The sequence below is a fragment of the Cibotium barometz genome, chromosome 28 (genome assembly GCF_041138505.1).
Source record: "Cibotium barometz isolate CiBa-2024 chromosome 28, ASM4113850v1, whole genome shotgun sequence".
NCBI classification, from domain to species: Eukaryota; Viridiplantae; Streptophyta; class Polypodiopsida; order Cyatheales; family Cibotiaceae; genus Cibotium; species Cibotium barometz.
The window spans coordinates 13,004,361-13,026,689 of record NC_141073.1 but is presented as its reverse complement, the minus strand read 5'-3'; the positions used below and the strand labels follow the sequence as shown (position 1 = coordinate 13,026,689).

Below are 22,329 nucleotides of genomic sequence, written 5' to 3'. Positions count from 1 at the left end.
CGATTTAAGAAACCAACATCCGAGTGATGAGCAATTACCGATTGAAATTTGGGTATTGGACCACAAAAAACTGCACTTCTCTCTCTTTGCATGAAACCTCAATTTTCACATAGCCTCTTGCCTCTCATCTCCTTCATGATTCAAGCTAGAGGGTAAGGGTTAACATTGCTCAGCGGACAATCGTGAAGATTTACCTATGGTCCCCAAAGTCTTTCCACATGCTCATTACCACTAAAACCATTGGTACCTCCAAAGGAGGGCGGCAATAAGGCAAGGGCTACCTTGAGAAGTCACAGGCCCGCCAAAATAATAACTCCTTATCCCCCTTATCATGAATCATCAAAGAGGTCCAAAATTGGGTTAAGCATGAGGAGCTAATGCTAAATGAGACATTCACATGTAAAGAGAGTGTTTGAATAAGGGTTTGAAAGATAAGAGAATGGCAATGACACAAAATGCTCAATTGAGGAGGCTCATTCCTTGATTTGAAAGGGAGAGGAGGGCTCCTTTTATAGGTGGAGAATCACCCTCTCTTCCATTGTTACAAATTACAACATAAAAATCTTCAACCCTTCAGTGACATAAGGGTAGATGTCACCATCAATTGTCCTCTTAGGCTAAGTCTTCTATTGATTATTAAATTGAAGACTTTTTGACTTTAAGAGTGTGATGAGATAATAGCCAAGCCTAACTGGCACGTAGGTGGAGATCCCACTTACACATGGCAGAATTCTCCTCTTCCATGTAGGCATTCTAGAAGAATCTTTCCCAATTATGCACCTACACACACTCCTCCACATGCCTTCCACACTCCCCAACTTGTAGCCTTATGGTGAATACCATATTAATAATACAATAAAAATCCATGTGAGCATAAAGGCCCACTTTTATTTTCCACATCACTAGCCTATCTACCATACCAAAGTATTTATCAAGCATACTTGTGGCATTTACAATGTGTGCATCCTAAATCAAGTAAAACCATTATATTTGAAGATAGAATGTTGTTATCGGGGTAGCCGCCAAGCCGCCGCATCACCACGCCGTTATTCCATTGTGGGCGCCGCAATCTTCTTGGACAAGCTTCCACCTTATTACCATTGAGAAACCATCAAAATATGCACAAAATTGACAATGAAAGATATCAATTTTTCACGTCACAGTACCTGTGTAAATACACCTTTTGTTCACACGCATGGGTCAAGTTACTACCTACTCCTCTCACATATTTGGTCCAAACAATGTGGCCCGCTTGATTTACCTTAGCATTCACACATCTCTATACTTCCAATTACCCCGTACTTATACATATGTAAGAGATTTTTTTAATTTTATATATTTTACATATGTGCATATTTTTATATATAATATATATAAGAGAAAAAAAATAGGTTACAGGTACAGTGGAAGGAGGCCAGTCACTTTTGTTAATATGAGAACCAATTATGGTTGGTCCAAGTCTAGAAGGTCACACTGGCAGGGTGGATTTTTGGACGAGCAAGGCACCTAGGGAAGGTAGTTGAAGTTATACAAGGAATGCTTTTCTGCTAACTCTGCCATTTGGAATGCCCTATCAGGTCATTGTCGGAAATGGGGAGATGTCAATGTTGGGAGACGTTTTTTTTAAACAAGTAGGGAAGAAAATAGCCTTTCATCCCAGCTTGAAGTTTTTACCAAAGGAGAACAAGTTCTTGAGGAAGTCGAAGCCCACCTCGGTGGACACGTTGGCTTATGGAATCGGTATTCAACATGTCATGGGTTCAAGACCCAGTCAAGGTGGATAGATTATTGTGGCCTCTTGGGATTGATCCCACAGTTCTAGAAAAAAGGAGCCTTCTTTGTTCAAGGTGGGACCACCCCCTAGTGGGGTGGTCAACTTCTTCATATATAATCAAAAGAGAATCTCTCTCTCTCTCTCTCTCTCACGCTGACGCGCGTCAGCCAAGCAAGCCACCCACCCTCCTCGTCGCCTTGCGCCACCGCCTCCCCCTTTCACTGCGCGTCAACTGGGAGGAACCCTTCCCCGTGCTCTGACCAAACCCGAGCAGGTTTCATCTCTCTCTCTCTCTCTCTCTCTCTCTCTCTCTCTCTCTCTCTCTCTCTCTCTCTCTCTCTCTCTCTCTCTCTCTCTCTCTCTCGCACGTGTGCGCTTTGCTTGGTGGTTCTCTCTCTCTCCTTTGCACTTGATCTGAGTAGGCGGCCATGGCTGGACCAGCCGCGGCCATGTATTCAACATCATGAGCTTCAGCTGAGAGGCCCAATAGGACCTCCCTCTCTGCTCTCTGGTGCCCTTTCTCTGAGCAGGCAGCCCACAAGGGGCCACCCCACAATGTCCACCATCATGAGCTTCTACACCAGGGGCCCCAAGGCCCAACGATAGGATTTGAAGGGCACCCAAATCTTTCATATGACAGACACCTAAAAATTTTGCCCTTCTTTCAAGAAGAACAAATTTCTACAATGCCCGTCTAATGACAGATGAATAAAAAATTTCCCTATCGAAAGATCATCGTGATGCTTGAGTCATGTACAAATAGATACAAAGCATTTTGTATTGTGTTTACAAGATTTTATTTTAAGATCGTTATCAGTTATCAATTGCATAATACTTATTGACATTTAAAAGCATATCCATATTTATCTATATAAGAAAAAGTTATAAATTTATGGTACTAACACAGAAGATCGTACAATCATCATCTCATGGTAACTTTTATCACTACATTTATCCAAAGTAAATTTATTTGAATTCATATAAACAACTTACATCATAAGAGAGATTTTCATGATAACTTTAAATGAATTAGACAAGATCTTCACTTCATACAATATTTAAATCACTTAATCTAAAAATCTTCAACAAAATCTTCACATTAAGCCCTTGAATATGCAAATTGAATAATGTATACAAGGCCAATATAATAGAAAGCAAATAAAAACCCAGGGGAAAAAACCCCTCTTAAAGAGGGTAAAAAGTGCCCTGGAACCTAAAAATCCAAAATGCATAAGAAGGAAACTTCAAATTCAAGCTTCTCGCATAGAAGTGGTCTCCATGGATCTTGATCTTCTACTCTTCATAGCTTTCCAAGCTTCAAAACATTCATCCCAAAGCATGTCTTCAGGGTTGTCTACCTTGGGAGTATTCAATCCCACAAACATCACCAATCCCAACATATCAAGAGATAACCTATTCCGAAACTTGTCCTTGATTTTATTCATCTTTGAGAAACCTCTCTCACATGCTACAAATGAAAGAGGTAACAAAAGCAAGGCTCTCCAAAGCTTCATAGTCCATGGAAAAGAGAATTCCCATTCTTCATGATTACAACAATCTTGCCAAGCAGTATGCATATTCTTTTGCTTAAAACAATTTCGCATCCGTGAGACAAAAGATCTACGCTCTCCTTTGCATTCAACCTCATTCATGAAAGAGCCAGATTCCTTTCCAAAGTGCTTGCAAAGAGTTTCCAACCATAGTCGTGAGGCATCATCAAGCTTTTCTAAATCTTCATTATAGTCTCTTGGAGTAAAATACTTCACAGCTTCAAACAACTCAAAATCAACCTTAAAACGATTCCATAAAGCATCCACTAAACTTCTAACATAAGTAGTAGCCATCATTACTAAATTCTCAATCACTATATGTAGAGTTTCATATGCATTCACAATATCTCCTTCACACATAGGCCCCAAGTGTAAGACATGTGAGTGTATTTTGCCAGCACTATCTGTAAAACTCACCACCCCATTTTGTCCATGAGCCATGGTCAAAAAAGCATGTGTGTGTTTTGTATCAAAGCCAAATACTCGACCCAAGAAAGACATTTGAAGTGTCTCCACAACAGACTTTAGATGACTTCCAATAGCAGAAATATCTGGATGCTCCTCTTGGAGCTTGCAATTGAGCACATTTAATTCTCCAAGCACATCGGCAAAGAAATTCAAAAGAAATTGCACCTTATAGTTTGTCAATGATGCATATAACTCACTATCTTCATGCTTCAATGCTGTCAACAAAGCTGGCATCAGACGCACCACTCTAACCATGACTTGACCTTGAGACAACCACCTTACATCGTGCATCTTTAACAATTTCAATTTTCCATGTCTACCAAGATTGAATGCCTTTACAACTTCTGCAAGAGCTGCATGTCTCTTTGCCGATCTACAAACCCACTCAAAGAGCTTTTTTGCAATCTTATCCACAAACTTGAACTCTTTGAACACTTTAAATGCATCTCCAGCTGCAAGTGACTCCCTATGAGCAACACAATGAAAGCTCAAAAGATGTGGAATATTTTGCTTCAACCTTGCAACCACACCATTTGCTGAGCCTGTCATGACACTTGCACCATCGGTAGCAATACCAATCATCTTGTGCAAAGGCAACCGCAAAGTTTTACTTAAGGCCTCTGCATCACCATTTTCGATTGGCAAGAGTTCCACAAAGCATGTACATATTGGGCCATTTCCACAATTTTGCATGTACGTGATGTAAACAATCATGTATTGTTTTGTACTAATATCAGTACTCTCATCGATTTGGATAGAGTAAAAAGGACTCTCAACAATGTCCTTCTTTAATCTATTCCAATATACATGTTTGATTGCCTTGGCAAATTCCTTTCCTGCATCTTTACTAGTGTACGTAGAGTACTCACTAGTAGTTGGCATATTAGGTGTGCGCAAAAATCTTTGAAAGTTGCATTGGTGTGGAAACTCTTCAAGAGGTAAATTTCTTTTGAGTACATACCACATGCTTTGCATGACCGTGACAATCCTGTCCTTCTCATCATCTGTCATAATCGCAATATGCTTCTCAATGGGAAGTGTTGAGCGTCTCTCATGTTCTTCCCACATAGCCTTTGCCTGTATATGCTCTTTAGAGAGACTATGCTCATCTAAGGCACTCCTTTGTTTAGTTGTAGCACCTTGAGGTTGAGCATAAGGATTCCTTTTGTGTGCATAGGTACACCACCTGCATTTGAGCCTCTCTTTTCCATCAGGCCCATCAATAGGGAAAACCCATGTATGCGAAATTTTCCAACTTTCCAAGAAAATCCGCTCATACTTTTTTTTCTCTTTTGTGGCTTCTTGTGCAGCCACAACTTGACTAGAAGTGGCAGCATTACGTTGATCACTTGTTACATTAGTAACTAGACCATGAAGCCCAAGAGATTGCTCAAGGGTTTTCTGTTTTTTGCTTTTTTCAGGTCGACCAAGTGGCGCCATATTCTGTACATAACAATAAATAATAATGTGATTTGAAATGCTATGAAGTTTTTAAGATACTGCTATAAATCTCATATCTTTTTCTATCCTTAGTCTATAATGTAGGCAGTGTTCTTTGAATAAATACATTATTAAGCTTCATGCTTAGTATGCCAACGATTTCATGTCTTGTGCAAGTAGTCATAGAATTCACAAGTAAAGATAATGCGTGAAAAGAAGACCAACCTTTAGATCTTGGAGATAATGTGGTGGTTGTAATCAATGTCGTCTCAAGACTTGATGACTCTTGAATGCCTTGGATGATGTCTTTGGTCCATATAGATTGTGTTCACTATTTGAAAGACTTAGAACTAGAAGTTAGATTACTCCAGATGATGCCGTGGATGAAGCTTGATTGTGTCCTGCAAAGCATGAAACCCAAGTTTGAGAGAGGGCGACTTTCAAGTTTCTACCATGCAGGCGACTCAGGCAAGAGAGAGAGAGAGAGAAGGCTGTTTGCATGTGGCTGTTCAGCAGATAAAGTGTTCATTGGGCGTGCATGAGAAATGAAGAGAAAGAAGGCTACTGTGAAAAGCCCACTAATAGTACCTTGTACATCTCCAAGCTTGACACCATCCAAGTACATCACACTCAGCACATAAGCAGTGGCAAGGCAGTTTAGCCCCAGATTCCAGAATCTTGAACAGTGCAGAAAACAACCCCCATGGTCGCCCATGATGCAAAACAATTGGCACTACTAAGCAGCCTCAAAACTAGAAAGACAAAGGATGCTTCCACTAGACAGTAGGCCTCGCCTCAAGACAGCATAAAGGCTAGCGCTCTACAGCATACAGCTTGCTGCCAGGCCATACCTTCTAAGCGGAAGCGGAAGACAGACAGATCAACCACACTCAACCAAGCAATATGATCAGCCCATTAGGCATACACCTAAACCTTAATTTGGACTAAAAAGAAAAGTGCTGCCCAAACCCACGAACAACAAGAACCTCAGCTCTGCATAAATCGTCCACCAGTCAGTGCAGTTCCCGCTGCTACCACACAGTGCAGCTAACAGCTAAGCATGCACCCAAAAAGATGGCAACTTGGCTGCATTGAAGCGTCCAGTTGTTGTGTTCACGGCTACAGCCCAAGAACCCTACACCATAGTAATATGAAATGACAATTTCCTGGTTGAAACTATAGAAACTCTGTTTCTCTAAAGGCATCGTTTCTGTTTCCCTTTCCCCTTTCCTAATCTCACCATGGTCAAGTTTCCCAGCGCTGTGATGTAGCCCATGGTCAAGTTTCCTAGCACTGTGCTTACTAGGGTAGTAACAAAGAGTAAAAGACAACCATGCATTATGCATATAAGATAACTGAAGATAGCAATTAACTCACCTGGGCAAGGTCACCGGCAGGCTGCAGCATAGTCTCGTACTAACACATGAGCATTTGAATTTTGGCTGCACAAGTAGATTAATATCATGAAATTCAAACGCAAAGGCAATATGCTGTTGCTAACTTCTAATGAATATAACCTAAGAAGGGGTCTTTGAGCATACCTTCAAAACTTTCCTGATATTCTGAAGCACTTGAAGGTGACAACATCGACTGAATCAACAGTGCCACACCCTATCTACTCTGCCATGATAAATAGTTAGGACTCCTGGCCCGGCCGAGAAGAGTGCTGGAAACGATGGCTGAATACTGCAGACAAATTCTGGACACCTCTGGGAGGGAAGCACCCCCAGGAGCCAGAGAAAAGGGCTGAAATAAGTGTCGAACTGAGGGAGAGGTGGGCTAGAAGCAAGGTGGCCAAGGGCTGAAGTGAGCTGGACAGCAGCAGGCAAGGTGCAGAGGCTCGAGCAGGGAGCAGAGGCTAGGAAGGAGGGCGAACTAGAAGCAGGAAGGCAGGCCGCAGGAGGCAGGCCGCAGGAGTGAGAACTGAGGCAGGGGGGGCTTCATAAATAGGGCCAGAGGCCACCGAGTCCTGACTCCTGACTCCTGGGCTGAGGGTCGCTGGAGCCTGGAGGCTGGCACTCGCTGCACGGTGCAAATACCAGAGGGAGAGAGAGAGAGACGGCGTTTGCTAACCCCTTTACCCCTTTACCAAAGCACGGTGCAAATACCAGAGGGAGAGAGAGAGAGACGGCGTTTGCTAACCCCTTTACCCCTTTACCAAAATTAGCAATGACAACTTCCAAGTTCCAACTACCCCTTTACCAAAATTAGCAATGACAACTTGTCAATGACATTAATTTAGCATGCAGGGCAGGCTGGAAATATAATTTTAAATTTTATTTTTGAAGGGCATTTCAAAAAGTTGCCCTTCTTTTGACAGGTGTATAAATTTTTTGTACATCCTTATGGAAGGGAAATTTTTTGTCTAGCTCGTCCTTTGACAGGTTTCGTCTCAAGTTGGCCTTCGTACAACAGGTAGACGGCTCTCGGAAGGGAAGATGGGCGTCAAATCCTATCGTTGCCAAGGCCTCCCTCTCCCTCTCGGCGACGTTTTTTGAGCAGCAGGCCACCTGGGCCGCGCCCTGACGGTGTTCATCATCATGAGCCTTTGAAAAGGGGGGCCACCACTATGGGCCCTTCCCCCTATTCTCTCTCTCTCGCCCCTGGGCAGCGCACCAACACACACTCTCTCTTTGTTCACACGCACACACACAAACACACACCCCCCCACCATCTCGCGCGCCTGTGTTAACGCCATCCACACACACATTTTTTTTTATTTTTTTTTCACTAAGGCTAATATGGCCATTCACAAGGCCATGCTCCCACACTCCTACACACATTTGCCTCATGGCCACCATCAAGAGCATGTATACACACAATCGTACACTTACACATACGCACACATGTACTCATACACTCACCCATTCACACTTTTTCACTCACATGCCTACCCTTTTGATCACGTTTTTCTTACCCTATACACACACACATATACAAAAATCTCTACTACTATAAAATCAATACATTACTAATCTTTGTAAACAAAATATATTTTAAAATAAATAATTGATGAAGGCAAATTCACATGCATATAAAGGTATAAGTGTACATACATAAGAACATGCACACACCCATACTATATACTTGCATACATATATATATCTTATACAGCTTTCACTCCACCCTCAACATATCCACACCCACAAGATATATTTATAGATGCATGCCTAGCTATATTTCTACTATGTATAAATAGGTAAGTAAGCATCCATGAGCAAGTATACATGCATGTCAACATAGCCATACATACATGCACCCATGCATATACATCTCTAGGGAATCATCATGAGTCATCTAGGCAAGCATGTTTTAACCCATCCATGATTCTGAATCTATGGACATCCACATTTGTGTACATAGATGAAAATTCAAAAGGCACATGGTAACTATAACCAATTCAAGCACACACCCATGCAAAAGTTAACATGCTTGGAATATGAGCCACTATTCAACACTTTTTACATCATGGTATGCATGTACATGGCTATCATGGCCCTCTTTAGCATTGCATAATTCAACCATGTTCACTCCAACCATGGCCATGGCTTCACCATTAGGTGAACCTTCTTCGTCCCCGAGAAGCAGGTACGGTAACCTCGCCAACAGCTAATTCCTAAATCCATGTACAAAGCATTCCTACTTCCTTTTTCCCCCCCCTTGTAAATAATAAGTTGTGGGTGCATTCTAGCACCCACCCCACCCCCACCCCTCCTTTTTCTTTGTAGAAATATCTATCTCTTCTCTCTTTCCCTTCCCCTCTTTGCTCTCTCTAACATCACCTTTGGCTCCATTCATTAGGAGCCAAAGGTGGGGTTTCCTTGCCCCCCCCCCCCCCAAAAGTCTTTTCTCTAGGCCCCCCCTTGATTCCTCCCAACCATGGTTAGGTGCTCAACCCAAGCCCTAATCATGCTGCACCACTCCTATAAATAGCCCCATCTTCCCCTATCAAGACACACGACACACCTTTAGGAAGGCAAGCAAAATAACACTCATGATCATTTGCACTCGGGAGGAATTATCACATTGAGCACATGCATGGGCTACTTTGTTTTGATTTGAACCCCATTCCCTCATTGGTTTCCATAATGCAAGAGCCCCTCCTTCCCCTATTCCACATATGCTATATGGTGGTGGATGTAACACTATTCTCCATGCTCAATAAAAGCTCCTCCTTTATTGTGTGTCATTTCTTTTGCATTGTGGCTTATAATTTCTAAGCTTTTCATCACTTACTAGAATCTCTTTCCTTCTATCTCCTTGGTGTTTGTGATTAATCATTAAGAGTACCCCCCCCTCGTAACATTCTTCACATTAGCATATGTCTTGCTTATCTATTTTATTTTTTTAACGAGGGAGGATGGTGTGGTGTTTTGATTTAGTGGTGTGAGTTGGATGTCCTAGCCCATCCTACCCTTGGCTAGGTGGTGCCCCTGCTTGCTGTGCTCCTTTAATGAGGCCTAGCAGTTTTGAGAGGGTGTAGAGGCTGCTCTCCCATTTTCTCCCCTTCATTAAAATGGTGCCCCCACTGAGAACATTCTCATGTCTTCACCACACACTTCCTAACTTTCAATCATCACCACTTATGTTAGTATGTTTGGCACATGCATCCATGAGTGCATGTTGTGAGCACGGGGCCATTATCCTCTACACAAATCCTACTTCGGGTAGTGTCACAACCATAGGCCTAGAGAGGGAAAACGAGCCTTGCCACGACCTTCAAACCTTGGCCATAAGCTCGGGGGAAATCATCCCAAGGGGGCTGATTAATTTCAAAACAACTTGCAAGAAGTTTGGGTGCCTGCGCTTCACCAAATCTCTACTTTGTAGCGGCGGGAAGACTCCCAGCTAAGGTGTTTGCCAAGCGATGAAGCCCGTCAAGGAACACTCATTTACCAAAAAACGGCAAGGATGAGGGTAAAGCGTGCTTTCTTCTTCAATCCCTCCCTCACGTCTTAATGTCACAACACAAGAGGTGCATGCACAATCAACCCGTCGCGAAGAGGCGAGCCAAATACTGCAAAACCTGCCCATGGGTCCTCAAGGTCTGGTCACCGACCGCATTGTCGACTCTGGGTTCGTGTGGTGACAAGGAGAAACACTACATGTCAACTGCATCCTCCTCCTACGACTCGGCACCCAGGATGACCTTCTTTCAATTTACCTCGCCTGCCGCCGCGTAGGGGTCGTCAAAAAGGTGAAACTCACCACTTACCTTTTTGAAGCATACACAGATGCCTCTGGTGCATGCTGCAGGGCTCTTGAATTGCTGACAGAAAATTGGTTTGGGGTGTTCGTCCGCATTATTGGCAAGAAGATCTCCATCGAGGTGGAGAATGAAGATGAGAACATCATTCTCTGCATGAAGGCGGAAGAGGATTTCTGGAATCAGTACAAAGTAACCTACGATTTGTCTTAAGTGATTAGCATTTTCAGCCTTGATGTTAGCTTTCCTTAAGCATCTGTAAAAAAAAAAAAAAAGGAAGCATGAATAATGCAAGGAACCAGCCCTTCCCGCCTGGGCAGCCCTACAACCCTACTAGGTTTCAGACTATAAACATCATTGTAGATAGGAAAATGTTCTACCAGCAGCGTATGCTATCTTTATTTGGTAGGGAAAGGCTAGCTGAGATTAATGCTTCCGAACAGCCGTTTATCCTCCCTCTTGTCAACTATGTAAATTCCTTTGATGTAGTGATTTTCATTTTATTCTAATCCTATCTAGTTCTGGAAGTTTTTCATTTCTGCAAAGCATCATGGCATTTCCAACTTTTTATGGTAAGATCAATGAGGACGCCCCCGAATTCATGGACAACTTGGAAATGGCCCATCTCATCTCGGGGCGGGACGATGAGGCCACCATGTTAAGAGCATTTCCCTTGGTCCTAAAGGGAGAGGCATGCTCGTGGTACAACACTTTGGAAAATGAGCACAAGGGTACTTGGCAAGCAGTGAGGCTTACGTTCATGAGACGATTCGGGGCTGGTGAAAACCCTAAAAACTTATGGGAGCAGCTTTCCCAGCTGCGGCAGTTCTCTCTACATGATTATGCAACGTACAAAGCAAAATTCCGCGAGCTTTGGGCACGATGGGCGGCATCACTTGGTAGGGGTGAAGGGGCTCCGAATTTTCTGAAGAAGGATCGGTTCCTAGCTGGTCTCCACCTTCCACTCCGGGAGAAAGTAAGGGGCAGGTTTCCCGCAACGTTCGAAGAGGCGGTCGAAGTGGCTCGAGAAAAGGACCGAAAGCTGAGATACCAGTACCAGACAAGTGTGGCAACCGTAGAAAGTGCAGAAGGAGGGATTTTGCAAGTTCCACAAGCAGAAAGGCAACAGAGGCCGCAGCTTGCACAACCAGCATCAGAAGAAACCCAAAAACAAGAATTGTTGCATAGAATCACCAACCAACTTAAGAACCTATCAATACACCTAGTGCAAGGTGCTAGAGGGCAACCCCAAAATCAAGGAGCAGACAGAGAGCGCAGACAAGCCAGGGAGTATGTATGCTACAACTATGGCGAGACAGGCCACGGCATGTACTACTGCCCGCATCCAAGAAGGAATCCAGTAGACGCCTACCCACCTAGGCGACCTCGACAACAAGTTACTCCACCAAGGGCCAGGCCACCACCACCGGCCCCGCCTATTCAACCAGTTCAGATATTAAGACCACCCGTGCCACCTCAACCCCAAGCACAAATTCCGCCTCTCCCACCTGCACCAGAAGATCGGGCTGTCCATGTAATTAGCTTGGAAGAAGCTAAGAGTAAAGGGAAAGCAAAGGTGCTAGAAGCAGACACCATGCCCATCAAGCGGGCCCGCCGAGAAGATGTAGACATGAGTGAGATGGAGGAAAGGAAGGGTGGAAGCAAGACAAAAGAGGTATGGGAAAGCAGTAAGAAGAAGAGTCGGCCACGACGACGCATCAACATTGAAGACTTTATGCTGGGTAAGGGCTCTGAACCTTAAAATTTAATTAATGATGTAAGTATGCAAGGGCCTAAATCACATGGCCTCAACTCCTTCACCTTGCACCTAAGGTGCGTAGGCAGTGGTCTAAAATGATAAGCACCAGGAAGGGAAAGACAAAGGCCGTGGGCCTAATCAAAGCTCAAAGTCGTGAAGATGTGATACCAGTCATCGATGCTTACATCAAAGGACAGCGAGTTCCTAATGTCTATGTCGACGGGGGAGCTCAAATGTGTGTCATGAGCGAGAAGGTGATGCACCGTCTAGGGCTAGAAGTGGATGGGCCTTCAGCATTCAAGGCCAAATTGGCTAACAATGTAAAAGTAAAATGTGTGGGTGTGATTAATAAGGTGAAAATCAAAGTTTGTGGAGTAGAGGTTGAAGTGGATCTTTATGTAATGCCATCCAAAGGGGAGGGCTACCCCATCATTTTGGGCAGGCCATGGCTAATTGCCATGAATGCAAGACAGAATTGGGAGACAGGAATGCTGGAGCTTAACCCTCACAAGCAAGCAGGGAAGAAAGGGCAAGCCATTTTGTACAACATGAAGGAAGGACGACAAGAGAGCCTAGATCTAGAGACATCTGTCGATGAAATGAGCTCTAGTGTCTACTCTTCTTCGGAGGAGGATTCATCTGATGAAGGCAGTGAAAGCTCAATGGAGGTGATGGGCCTTGCTCTAAATCAACCAGCTGAAGGAGACACGTCTAATCCTAGCATCCAAATAGGGGATGAGAGATTGGAAAAGATGCTTGCAAAGACCTGCCCGAGAAAGAAAGGGAGGCATACCTCACCATGTTAAGAAGCCACTCCTCACTCTTCATCTCGGAGTACGAGCACATCACAGGCGTGACAGTCATCAAGCACCACATCCACCTGAAAGAAGGTAACAAGCCAGTAGCTCAAAAATTGAGGAGGTTGGGTGTTGTACAACAAAATGCACTCTTAAAAGAGATCAAGAGATTGCTCAAGGCTGGGTTCATTTACCGAGTAGAAGACTCAGAATGGGTGTCCCCAGTGGTGGTGATTCCAAAGAAGAATGGTAAGTGGCGGGTATGCGTCGACTACAAGCCCTTGAATGCAGCCACCAAGCGGGACCACTTCCCTCTTCCATTTCAAGATGAAATCCTCAACGAGGTGGCTGGCCATGAGTGCTACACTGTTTGTGATGGCTATTCAGGCTACTTCCAAATCCGGATCGTCGAGGAGGATCAGCGGAAGACCATATTCATAACACCTTGGGGGTGATTTGCCTTCCGTGTGATGCCATTTGGGCTTACAAACGCCCCAGCCACCTTCCAAAGGTTTGTGACTTATGTTTTCCAGCCTTACTTTGGTAAATTTATCAGGGTTTTTATAGATGATTTCTGCATCTATAGTCCAAAAGATGTACATCTTGAAAGGGTGAATGAACGCTTAACTAGGCTCAAGCTAATGGGTGGTCAACTGAATGTGGAAAAGTGCCATGTTGGGGAGAGTAGTGTAACTCTTTTAGGTCATGTAGTGTCACAGAAGGGAATAGAAGCTGACCCCGGGAAGATACAAGCTTTGGTTAGCTTGTCATATCCATCCACAGCCAAAGAGTTAATATCTTTTTTGCAGAAGGTGAGATACCTTGGGAGATTCATTCATCTTCTCTCTCAAGTGGTTCGCCCACTCCAAGAGTTGGCACACAAAGATGTCTTTACATGGGGAGAAGAAAGCGAGCATCGCTTCTAAGAGGTAAAAAAGCTTCTCACTTCTTTGCCTACAGTTTCACCACCTAACTGGGAACAGAAGTTCTATGTGAATCCAAGTGTGGATGAAGATGCACTAGGGGCAGTGTTAATGCAAAAGGATGAAAAAACTTCTTTCATGAGGCCAGTCTACTTTTCAAGTAGAGTGATGACATCAGGTGAGAAGAACTATACTCCTATTGAGCAAATGGTGCTAGCCCTAATGTTTGCAGTTGGCAAGTTTCGGTCATACCTCCTACCAAAGAAGTTCACAATCATCACCATGGAAGAAACTTTCCCTTATGTCCTACGACACATGGATGTATTAGCCAGAATCTCCAAGTGGATGGTACAGCTACAAGAGTACGAATACACGACGGTGGTTGAGAATTCTACACGAGCAAGTTTAGCTGACGTGCTCACGCACCGATGCTATGAGAAGAAATTCAACTCAAAGCCCCGAGAGGTACCTCAAGTAGAGCCGCCCAAAGATTTGGAAGATGCACACACATTGTTCTTCGATGGTGCCTACAAAAGGAAGGTGGACAAAGCAGCAGTAGGGGTGGTAACAATCAATCCTGGTGGAAGCAAATTAATGGAAAAAGGTTTGAATCTAACTGAAATCCACTCTAACAATGAGGCGGAATATGCAGCATTAACCCTAGGCTTACAGTAGTTCATTGAGCTAGGGATAAAAAGGCTAAATGTTAATGGTGATGCCATGCTACTAATCAAGCAGATTCAGGGCACGTGGGCATGCAAGAATTCTGGTCTTGCAATCCACCTGAAGAAAGTGAGGGGTCTAATGAAGAGGTTTGAAGCAATTCAAATGCACCATGTGCCAAGGGAAAGAAATAGAGACGCAGATGCACTTGCAGGAGAACAGCTTGATGAGTTCATTGTGGGAGCGGTGGGAATCCAATTACCACAATTCCAAGGAAGTGATGATCTACATGATATCATGCACTTCTTGGAGACTGGAGCATGCCCGAGTCATCTTACCAAAAATCAAAAGAGCTGGCTTGCAAGGAAGGCTGTCAGGTATCGGATCAGCAACAGTGATCTTTACTGCAAGGGTAAGGATCTAGTGATGAGGAAGGTTCCTCTCTCTCATGAGATTGAATCAATCTTAAGCAGTTGTCATGACGGAGTCTGCGGGGGCCACTTTGCTCAAGAAATTACGAGCTAAAAGATTCTTCAAGCTGGGTTTGTATGGCCTAGTCTCCACCGAGATGTGCAACATTGGTGCAAAACATGTACAATCTGTCAGAAAACAGGAGTAAGAAATCTCACATACGAGCCACAGACACCTATCCAATCATTTGGTCCATTTGAAAAATGGGGGATAGATGCAGTAGGTCCTCTCCCTTGAACCCATTCAGGGAAGGAGTACATCATCATGGGAGTAGACTACATGACAAGGTGGGCTGAGGCTATACCCACTAGCCGAATCACTGCTTCAGAAGTGAGCAAATTTGTTTTTGAATCTATTTGCTGTAGGTTTGGGGCTCCCCTAGAAATCATTTTTGACAGGGGGCCTGGTTTCCGAAGTGATCTAGTAGGGGATTTAATGAAACGCTTAAGCATTAAGCGCCGCCACTCCTCAACCTACTACCCACAATGTAATGGTCTTGTAGAAAAGGTCAACGGTATGATTTGTAAAATCATCACCAAGCAGATTTGTGAAAGACCCAAAGACTGGGACAAACATTTGAATACTGCTCTATGGGCTTACAGGACATCATTCAAAACCGCCTTGGGGTTCACTCCATTTCACCTCATCTACGGAGAGGAGGCTCTCCTACCCATTGAATTGGAGCTAGCTAGCCTTAGGATGCTAGCCCATACTAGTGAGAACCCAAAGAAGCGGCTGAAAAAGTGCATTTTAGATCTAGAACGGCTGGAGCTAAACAGAGAAGAAGCCATCAACTACAATGCAGCACAGGCAGAGCATAGGAGAAGGAAGTTCAATGAGAAGATCAGGGACAAGAAGCTGGAGAAAGGCTCGCTCGTGCTCAGGTATGACAACCGTTTTGATAATAGAAAGGATGGGAAATTTCTTGCAAGATGGGAGGGACCAGTCTTAATTCTGCAGAGGTTTGACAATGGAAGCTACCAGCTACAAGATGTGGATGGAAAGATCCACCAAACAAGGGTGAATGGCTGGCGACTCAAACCTTATTTTCAAAGGATTGAGTTCAGGGATATTATGGAGCAATCATTTGAAGAAGAGCCACCAACTAGGGAGGATAGTCCTCCCTACTCTGTCAGACCATCATCAGCAAGCTAGAGGCATGAATGCCTCTAGCCTTAGGGGTGGGCTAATGATGTGGGATTTTCACCCAAATGTTTTTTGCACCTTAAAATGTCCAGACACCCCCCCTAGTGAGAAGAATGATGTCTGGAGCACCAGCTTTGTAGTTTTAGTGGCAGAAATGGCTTCTTGTTCATAGGATGGCATGTCTCGGGAGCACCCATGGGAATGGGGGCTTGGAAAATCTCTTTCACCAAGGCCAACTGGACTAAGTATTCACTTGAATGGAGGGACCAAGTAGAACACATGGTTCTAGGGCCCAAGGATAAGGCACACCAGGCTAGTCAACATAGGCATTGAATGCCAGCTGCACAAGCATCATCTTGCATCACAGTATGATTTCATAGTGAGCCATTTGGCACCACCAGCCAAATTAGCAGCTGCATAGGCAAGAAATTGAGTTCCTCTGACATCACTCGGGGAGTACAAAGTCCACCCCTTCATAATGGTCACCTTGGGCACATATGGAAGCTCACAAGCTCTGGACCCATGCCCACATGGTTATCTTCTTAATTTTCTCCATTTTTATCTCATCTGTTTTTCTTATTGTACCTGTGTAAATACACCTTTTGTTCACACGCATGGGTCAAGTTACTACCTACTCCTCTCACATATTTGGTCCAAACAATGTGGCCCGCTTGATTTACCTTAGCATTCACACATCTCTATACTTCCACTTACCCCGTACTTATACATATGTAAGAGATTTTTTTAATTTTATATATTTTACATATGTGCATATTTTTATATATAATATATATAAGAGAAAAAAAATAGGTTACGGGTACAGTGGAAGGAGGCCAGTCACTTTTGTTAATATGAGCACCAATTATGGTTGGTCCAAGTCTAGACGGTCACACTGGCAGGGTGGATTTTTGGACGAGCAAGGCACCTAGGGAAGGTAGTTAAATTTATACAAGGAATGCAATTCTGCTAACTCTGCCATTTGGAATGCCCTATCAGGTCATTGTCGGAAATGGGGAGATGTCAATGTTGGGAGACGTTTTTTTTAAAACAAGCAGCGAAGAAAAAAGCCTTTCATCCCAGCTCGAAGTTTTTACCAAAGGAGAACAAGTTCTTAACGAAGTCGAAGCCCACCTCGGTGGACAGGTTAGCTTATGGAATCGGTATTCAACATGTCATGGGTTCAAGACCCAGTCAAGGTGGATAGATTGTTGTGGCCTCTTGGGATTGATCCCACAGTTCTAGAAAAAAGGAACCTTCTTTGTTCAAGGTGGGACCACCCCCTAGTGGGGTGGTCAACTTCTTCATATATAATCAAAAGAGAATCTCTCTCTCTCTCTCTCACGCTGACGCGCATCAGCCAAGCAAGCCACCCACCCTCCTCGTCGCCTTGCGCCACCGCCTCCCCCTTTCGCTGTGCGTCAACCAGGAGGAACCCTTCCCCGTGCTCTGACCAAAACCGAGCAGGCTTCATCTCTCTCTCTCTCTCTCTCTCTCTCTCTCTCTCTCTCTCTCTCTCTCTCTCACGCGTGCGCGTGCGCGCTTTGCTTGGTGGTTCTCTCTCTCTCCTTCGCACTCGATCTGAGCAGGCGGCCATGGCTGGACCAGCCGCGGCCATGTATTCAACATCATGAGCTTCAGCTGAGAGGCCCCATAGGACCTCCCTCTCTGCTCTCTGGTGCCCTTTCTCTGAGCAGGCAGCCCACAAGGGGCCACCCCACAATGTCCAACATCATGAGCTTCTACACGAGGGGCCCCAAGGCCTCCCTCTCCCTCTCGGCGACGTTTTCTGAGCAGCAGGCCACTTGGGCCGCGCCCTGACGGTGTTCATCATCATGAGCCTTGTAAAAGGGGGGCCACCACTATGGGCCCCTTCCCCTATTCTCTCTCTCTCGCCCCTGGGCAGCGCACCAACACACACACTCTCTTTGTTCACACACACACACACAAACACACACCCCCCCACTATCTCGCGCGCCTGTGTTAACGCCATCCACACACACATTTTTTTTTATTTTTTTTTCACTAAGGCTAATATGGCCATTCACAAGGCCATGCTCCCACACTCCTACACACATTTGCCTCATGGCCACCATCAAGAGCATGTATACACACAATGGTACACTTACACATATGCACACGTGTACTCATACACTTGATCTGAGCAGGCGGCCATGGCTGGACCAGCCGCGGCCATGTATTCAACATCATGAGCTTCAGCTGAGAGGCCCCATAGGACCTCCCTCTCTGCTCTCTGGTGCCCTTTCTCTGAGCAGGCAGCCCACAAGGGGCCACCCCACAATGTCCACCATCATGAGCTTCTACACCAGGGGCCCCAAGGCCTCCCTCTCCCTCTCGGCGACGTTTTCTGAGCAGCAGGCCACCTGGGCCGCGCCCTGACGGTGTTCATCATCATGAGCCTTTGAAAAGGGGGGCCACCACTATGGGCCCCTTCCCCTATTCTCTCTCTCGCCCCTGGGCAGCGCACCAACACACACTCTCTCTTTGTTCACACGCACACACACAAACACACACCCCCCCACCATCTCGCGCGCCTGTGTTAACGCCATCCACACACACATTTTTTTTTATTTTTTTTTCACTAAGGCTAATATGGCCATTCACAAGGCCATGCTCCCACACTCCTACACACATTTGCCTCATGGCCACCATCAAGAGCATGTATACACACAATCGTACACTTACACATACGCACACATGTACTCATACACTCACCCATTCACACTTTTTCACTCACATGCCTACCCTTTTGATCACGTTTTTCTTACCCTATACACACACATATACAAAAATCTCTACTACTATATAATCAATACATTACTTACCCACACATAATCTTTGTAAACAAAATATATTTTAAAATAAATAATTGATGAAGGCAAATTCACATGCATATAGGCACGCATTCCTAAAGGTATAAGTGTACATACATAAGAACATGCACACACCCATACTATATACTTGCATACATATATATATATCTTATACAGCTTTCACCCCACCGTCAACATATCCACACCCACAAGATATATTTATAGATGCATGCCTAGCTATATTTCTACTATGTATAAATTGGTAAGTAAGCATCCATGAGCAAGTATACATGCATGTCAACATAGCCATACATACATGCACCCATGCATATACATCTCTAGGGAATCATCATGAGTCATCTAGGCAAGCATGTTTTAAACCATCCATGATTCTGAATCTATGGACATCCACATTTGTGTACATAGATGAAAATTCAAAAGGCACATGGTAACTATAACCGATTCAAGCACACACCCATGCAAAAGTTAACATGCTTGGAATATGAGCCACTATTCAACACTTTTTACATCATGGTATGCATGTACATGGCTATCATGGCCCTCTTTAGCATTGCATAATTCAACCATGTTCACTCCAACCATGGCCATGGCTTCACCATTAGGTGAACCTTCTTCGTCCCCGAGAAGCAGGTACGGTAACCTCGCCAACAGCTAATTCCTAAATCCATGTACAAAGCATTCCTACTTCCTTTTTCCCCCCCCTTGTAAATAATAAGTTGTGGGTGCATTCTAGCACCCACCCCACCCCCACCCCTCCTTTTTCTTTGTAGAAATATCTATCTCTTCTCTCTTTCCCTTCCCCTCTTTGCTCTCTCTAACATCACCTTTGGCTCCATTCATTAGGAGCCAAAGGTGGGGTTTCCTTGCCCCCCCCCCAAAAGTCTTTTCTCTAGGCCCCCCCTTGATTCCTCCCAACCATGGTTAGGTGCTCAACCCAAGCCCTAATCATGCTGCACCACTCCCATAAATAGCCCCATCTTCCCCTCTCAAGACACACGACACACCTTTAGGAAGGCAAGCACAATAACACTCATGATCATTTGCACTCGGGAGGAATTATCACATTGAGCACATGCATGGGCTACTTTGTTTTGATTTGAACCCCATTCCCTCATTGGTTTCCATAATGCAAGAGCCCCTCCTTCCCCTATTCCACATATGTTATATGGTGGTGGATGTAACACTATTCTCCATGCTCAATAAAAGCTCCTCCTTGATTGTGTGTCATTTCTTTCGCATTGTGGCTTATAATTTCTAAGCTTTTCATCACTTACTAGAATCTCTTTCCTTCTATCTCCTTGGTGTTTGTGATTAATCATTAAGAGCCCCCCCCCTCGTAACATTCTTCACATTAGCATATGTCTTGCTTATCTATTTTATTTTTTTTACGAGGGAGGATGGTGTGGTGTTTTGATTTAGTGGTGTGAGTTGGATGTCCTAGTCCATCCTACCCTTGGCTAGGTGGTGCCCCTTCTTGTTGTGCTCCTTTAATGAGGCCTAGGAGTTTTGAGAGGGTGTAGAGGCCGCTCTCCCATTTTCTCCCCTTCAACATTTGCTTTTCAACGGTGGAGTATGTTATGAATATTAGAATTTATCACATTTTATGCATTGAAGTGATGGTTTTGCAGGTTAATATGGAAGGAATGATGGTAGGACCGTTGGATTGATCAAAGATTGGATAGCCCACACCTAAACAACAAAAGTGCAGGCATTAGTATACACCGTTAGATCTTCTCTAGATCTAGGGCTCACAATGGATGCACAAAAGTGTAGGCATCTTTATGTACCGTCAGATCTTAGTGTAGATCTAGGACTCACAACAATGAGTGCACAAATTTTTAGACATTAATATGCACCGTTAGATCTTATTGAAGATCAAGGGCTCACATCTGATGCACAACCCTAAACTCTATTCATGTAAGTGAAGCCCTCAATTTGTATCATCTTGTTCATGGAATGAAGGGAAGCTCACATGATTGCCTCTAGGCACTCATGTGGGGGGAGTAGAGGTTTGCCCCAGTGTTGTGCATCGTCTCTTGTGCAATTATGCTCTCAGCCACTCTAGGCGACGAGCAACTCTTCTCCTTTCTCTATCTCTATTTTCTTGTCTAGCTTTGCATGCGTAGCACTAGATCTTGCAAGATGTGCGTATATTTGATTATTATTTTTATGTTTTTATTGCTAATTAGTGCTTCCGTTTGCAACAGTTGGCATGGAGGTATTCATCACTGACATATCTCCCACAGAGATTCTACAGCTGGACTACACCGACTAGTCCTTACCTACCTCCCACCTCACTCTAGCGTGTTCACATTATGGACCGCTTGTATATACTCCACTATGTTTGGTTTTATGGTATCTCCTTCATAGACCTCTTTTGAGTAGAAGAAGAAGAAGAATATTTCAGTCTCTCACCTTGTGTGTTCTTCTCTAGGGTTTTGTGTGTGTGTGTTTGCTTACAAGAACTCAAGCTCCTTTCTCCCCTACATCTTTTCATGGTATTAGAGCTTGGTATAAGCTAAGGAATTGAGAGGCAAGCATAGGAAGCGGGACGAGGGCAAGAGCTTCATCCTCTTCCCCCTTTGCGATGGCTACTACAACATTACCGGGAGCTCTTCCGGGGCGGCGGCATGCGACATCGGATTGAGGAGTTCGTCTTCACAGGATTGAAGGCAAAGTCATATTGTGTTGTCCCTTGGACTGCATTTTTTGGGCTGAAAATTTGTTTCAGGTTTATCTTGATCTCCGTTTATGAGTTAGAGTGCGTTCACATGCACTATCGAAAATTGTCGATATTCTGTAAAGCTCTGTTTTTTATCTACATATAAAAATTTTAGGTGTGCAAACACTGTGTCTCTTGCATAAAATTGTGATAGAGCTATTCGGGTGTATGTATGCACATTGTGGTTGCTATCTTTGAGAGATAGTGTGAATTTGGTACCGCTCCAGAGTATACACCAAGTTGTGCAGGTGTTGTGTCAAGTGACAACATTAACCAGATTGTTGCTGAAAACCTTGATAAGAGTAACTTCCATACTTGGAGGTTTAGATTCACCAATTTATTTATGGGTAAAGATTATTGGGATTACATTGATGGTGAACAGGAGGAGGCACCAGAGTTGCCTGAAATTTATTCTACTACTGCACAGGTTAAAGCATATAAGGATTGGAATCAAGGAGCCAGGAAAGTCATGCATTGGCTTTCTATTAGTAAACAGGATACCATGATTGGGCATATACAAGATGCCGAGTCTCCCAAGGCAGCATGGGATATCTTAGT

The 22,329-nt window shown here is 44.2% G+C and overlaps 2 protein-coding genes across 2 annotated transcripts; one reads left to right on the top strand and one right to left on the bottom strand.

Annotated features, from left to right (window-relative positions):
* Nucleotides 1-3,024: 3,024 nt before the first annotated feature.
* LOC147622504 (uncharacterized) lies at nt 3,025-4,767 on the bottom strand. Its single transcript, XM_086822582.1, has one exon. The coding sequence runs from the start codon at nt 4,765-4,767 to the stop codon at nt 3,025-3,027; it is 1,743 nt and encodes a 580-aa protein (XP_086678708.1).
* Nucleotides 4,768-9,204: 4,437 nt separating this feature from the next.
* LOC147622503 (uncharacterized) lies at nt 9,205-21,694 on the top strand. The gene is made up of 2 exons (XM_086822078.1): nt 9,205-13,505; nt 21,257-21,694. Exon 1 carries the CDS (start codon nt 10,989-10,991, stop codon nt 12,198-12,200), a length of 1,212 nt encoding a protein of 403 aa, XP_086678204.1. The 5' UTR covers nt 9,205-10,988; the 3' UTR covers nt 12,201-13,505; nt 21,257-21,694.
* Nucleotides 21,695-22,329: the final 635 nt, after the last annotated feature.

Excerpts from the sequence above, each read along its gene's own strand:
- LOC147622504 (XM_086822582.1), bottom strand. The coding sequence starts at position 4,767 with ATGCAAAGCATGTGGTATGTACTCAAAAGAAATTTACCTCTTGAAGAG.
- LOC147622503 (XM_086822078.1), top strand. The coding sequence starts at position 10,989 with ATGGCATTTCCAACTTTTTATGGTAAGATCAATGAGGACGCCCCCGAA.